General features: G+C 39.5%; 1 protein-coding gene across 1 annotated transcript; it reads right to left on the reverse strand.

The window, feature by feature from the left end:
- Positions 1-414: 414 nt before the first annotated feature.
- pcdh2a1 (protocadherin 2 alpha 1) lies at positions 415-4,507 on the reverse strand. Its single transcript, XM_035523576.2, has one exon. It carries the CDS (start codon positions 3,301-3,303, stop codon positions 892-894), a length of 2,412 nt encoding a protein of 803 aa, XP_035379469.1. The 5' UTR covers positions 3,304-4,507; the 3' UTR covers positions 415-891.

Here is a 4,507-nt window from a genome sequence, read left to right on the forward strand (position 1 = left end):
TGTGTCTCGTCGAAAATGCGGATTATTGTCGTTAATATCTGTTATTTCTAATTCGATATAGAATATGCGCAGAGGACTCTCAACAGTCAGTTCCATTTTTAAAAAACAAGTCGTTTTAGCTGGGCACAAAAGTTCACGATCGATCTTTTCTAGTATGTAGAGTTCCCCTTTCTCTTTGTTGATGTCGAGATATTTCCTATTTGCAATAACATCTAAACGGACATTTCGTTTAGCCAGAGTCTTTAAATCCAATGCTAAATCAGTGGCTAGATTTGCAACCACGGATCCTTCTTCCATTTCTTCTGGAATAGAATAATGAGTTACAGAAAACGACGTGTGGATCACCACGCAGAATAAAATAACACACGAGACGTACCTTCTGCAAGACTGTGCGTTCATATGCATCTCCATTGTCTCAGTATGTGATTACGGTCCGCAAACAAAGCAACCCATGCAATATTTCGAAGTCCAACAACGCGTCAGAATAATGTTTGGTAACTTATATCAAATAAGTATAAGTATATATGCCTTGGAAGGAAATAAAAGACCGCTTTGCTAGAACTTCAATATTTTGTCCAGAAGCTATCACATACAAAATGCAGTTATGATCACACAGAAATCAACTGTCATGGCGACAAGTGTAAATCGGCCAATGAATGTTCAGTGCGTTTTGCTGTAAGACAGCGACACATTGTGCGCAAACCGAAAGATGCATCCCTAACTGGTTTTATTAAACTACAGTACAAATATGCGGAAGAAACCATTCGTTAACCTTATTTATAGTATTGCAAACACCAAAAAAAGTTCTGTTTACTGGGTTACTGTGATGTGCCTATATATACTTCCTAAATGCAGAAAAAAAAAAATATTGTGCATTACTTACTTAAACATCTATCTTACCTGTAAAGTAGATGCGGCTGAGTCACTAGTCTCGGTCAGTCCCGTGCTCCTCGGTATACTGGACACAATGTATCGCGCCCCCTTTGGCACTGGCTGTCTAACTACTAGCTTTCCTTTCCTGGTCTCTGCTAGAAACAAGCTGTACCAGTAGGCATCATTGGAGACCAGGGTGGAATCTGCGATGGTAGAGTTCCTCTCACTGATCACACTGTTCCTACACGGAGGAGCCGCTTTACTGGGCTTCGGTTTCTGACACTTCAGTACGATGGTGACCAATATAGTGATTAGTAACAGGAATGACACCGAGCCCAGTCCGATCACCAGATACAGGTTCAAGTCTGAGAAGATGTCATATTCTAAAGGCACTTCAGTCATGTCAGCATATGTTTTAAGTGCGGTCTCCACTGTGGACAATTTGATGGTGACTGTAGCAGACAGAGAGGGCTCTCCATTGTCCTTGGCGATCACCACCAGCCGTTGGTGGCGTGAGTCTCTGTAGCTGAACATTCTCATGGTCCGGATCTCTCCATTGTACTGGTCCAAGCTGAATAATGTAGCGTCAGTGTTCTGCAGAAACTGGTATGTGATCCTGGAGTTGTGGACTGAGTCGGTATCAATAGCAATAACTTTGGCTATCAGAGTTCCTTTATCGGTGGATCTGGGTATTTTCTCCTCCACCACTGATCCGTGCGCACGCCATGGAGACACTATGGCAGGTGTGTTGTCATTCTGGTCCATAATAATAATGTGAACAGTAACGTTACTGCTGAGTGGAGGAACACCAGAGTCTCTGGCCTCGATGTGGAAAAGGAACTCCTTCTCTATCTCATAATCAAACGTCTTTAATGCGTAAAGGTTTCCATTCTCTGGATTGATGGAGAACAGCATGGACATGGAGGTGTTCACTATTTCCTTTTCTATTATGAAATAAACTAGATATTGATTTTCATGGAGGTCTGGATCATTGGCAGTTAAGGAACTTAGCAATGCCCCAGGCGCGTTATTCTCCATAACAGTTATACTATAGAAAGTCAGTGGGAACTGGGGAGCATTATCATTTATGTCTAATAAGTGCACGGTTATAGTTTCATTATCAGACAATGGAGGATTTCCGCCATCTGTCACTTGTAAAGTGATCTCATATTCTGGAATTATTTCACGATCTAAATTTTCTGAGACCACTAGTTCATAGTGATAATCTGAGGATTTGTTCAAAGTAAATGGTAGGTTCTTATTTATTGTAAGATTAACTTTACCGTTATCTCCCGTGTCTCTGTCGCTTACAGCAACAAGAGCGATCACTGTGCCGACGGGGATGTCCTCTTTTACAGTATTCTTCAGTGATTTTATCGTTATCTCCGGATAGTTATCATTCATGTCCATTATGTGTAGTGTTATTCTACACTGACCGGACAGCGGAATGGGGCCGTTGTCTTTCGCCTCGATATGCATTTCAAATATTTTCATATCTTCAAAGTCTACTGTGCCTTTAACAGTTATCTCACCAGTTTTTGAATTCAAATCGAATACCTCTTGCGTCTTCTCAGACGTATAAAGCGTAAATGAATATGTTATTTCCGCATTTGAGCCTTCGTCCACATCAGATGCGTTTAGTTTAGTGACAAGGGTTCCAATCGGCGAATTCTCACTCATGTTTACAGAGTAAACTGTGCGGTCAAACTGAGGCGCGTTGTCGTTGGTATCCAGCACGCGAACAATAATATTAGCAGTTCCGGAGCGTGCAGGTACTCCGCCATCGACGGCAGTGAGAATGAGATTATGGACAGCCTGTTCCTCTCTGTCCAGTGCCTTCATCAGGACCAAGTCGACATATTTTGTTCCATCACTACCAGAGTGAATATCTATAGTGAAATGGTCACTATTGCTAAGTCTGTAAGAGTCAACCGTGTTAATACCTACATCCGGGTCAAAAGCACTGGGTAAAGAGAATCTCTCTTCTGGTGAGGCAGACTCCGACACATCCATTTCAATCCTTTCTCTTCGAAAATGCGGTGCGTTATCGTTTATATCAGTGATGCCCAGTTCAATGTTGAATATACGTAAAGGGCTTTCGATTATGAGATCCAATTTAACAAAACACTTTGTTTTAGCTTGACATATGTCTTCTCTGTCTATTTTATCTATAATATACAGTTCCCCAGTTCTTTTGTTTACTTCTAAATATTTTTTGTTGTGAAATATGTCTAACTTTACCTCTCGCTGAGCCAGGCCACTTATGTCTAATCCCAAATCTGCGGCTAGATTGGCAACGACGGATCCCCTCTCCATCTCCTCCGGTATAGAGTAACGAGTGACGGACAAAGCCTTTCTCCATGTCGTCCAAAATACAAAGAAAAACGTTAAACGGTACACATATCCCGGAGTCTTCATCGTCAATGCCATGTTCAACAAACGTTCAGTATGTCAACTTGACCCGTTTGCTCTCCGAACGTCCTCTGGACTGCCGAGTATCGTTAAAAAACTGAGAATTTGCGAGATGTTCTTACTGAATGTTAGATATATGCAAACCTTTTAATAGGCTGCGCCTTTTGTGCCATTTACTGGCCGACAGCGACACGTTGAGCCCAACATCAGTGATGGTCCGCAGAGGAAAGAATAAGGACTGGGTGAAAGGTGGTTAAGGCAGAGGCTGCAGAGCTGCTTCTGGAGCTGGAGCTAAGTGAGGACTTTAACGCTATGTTGTCTCGGCAATCACTGTCGTTTCACATTTTTGGACGGATATTGAATGTATTTATGTTTAAGCAAAGTTCATGATAAGAGGTGTTTAAGAAGTGTAGAGTAATTCTCAGAACCACTGATGTGTGACAGCGACACACTGCATTTTTTTAAAAAACAAGGCAAAAGAGATTATTGTTGATGTTGTTATAATAATAATTATTGTTGTTGTTGTTGTATTCTTAAAAACATGTAAACTGTTCTCAGCGAGTTCTGTTGGAATGTAAAAAAAAATGTAAAAAATGTTTCACATCTGCAGCATTTATATTTTTTCGAATACTGAAAAGCATGTTTAAAACTGAGCAAGTTTCATAATTTCATTACAACCAAATAATCTGCATAATACAAATTATACAAGGCAGTATAATAGCATTACAGCATTATAGTCACACTTTGGTAACCTTAAGAAGGACACTGGTATTTCTAGGGTCACATTCAGTTAGTGGATTTTTCATATACATGTCTCCTATACTCTGGAATAGTGATCCAAAAATATGAGAGATACAAAGTCAGTAAGTGTTCTCGAATACTTCTAGAAGGCTTATTTATTTATCTTGGCATATATGTAATTTAAGTTGGGGTTTTTTATGTATTTCATTATTAGTAATATAATTTCGTTATTGTACTTGATCATGTAAACTTTCTTTAACAATTTTTGCATTAAGTTCTTTGAGACTTTGGATTAAAGTGAAATTCTATAAATAACAATAACGATAATGATTGTTGTTGTTGTTGTTGTTGTTGTTGTTGTTGTTGATGATGATGATGATGATGATGATGATGATGATGATATTGATATTATAAAGCTACCTTCGAATTCATTCCATTACTTTTCACAAGGCTATTTCAAGTTTTAAAGTTAAAAAAAAAA

Source organism: Electrophorus electricus, chromosome 4, assembly GCF_041902795.1.
Source record: "Electrophorus electricus isolate QZ-2024a chromosome 4, ASM4190279v1, whole genome shotgun sequence".
In the NCBI taxonomy this organism is placed as follows: Eukaryota; Metazoa; Chordata; class Actinopteri; order Gymnotiformes; family Gymnotidae; genus Electrophorus; species Electrophorus electricus.

Coding starts and splice junctions, on each gene's coding strand:
- pcdh2a1 (XM_035523576.2), bottom strand. CDS start 3,303: ATGGCATTGACGATGAAGACTCCGGGATATGTGTACCGTTTAACGTTT.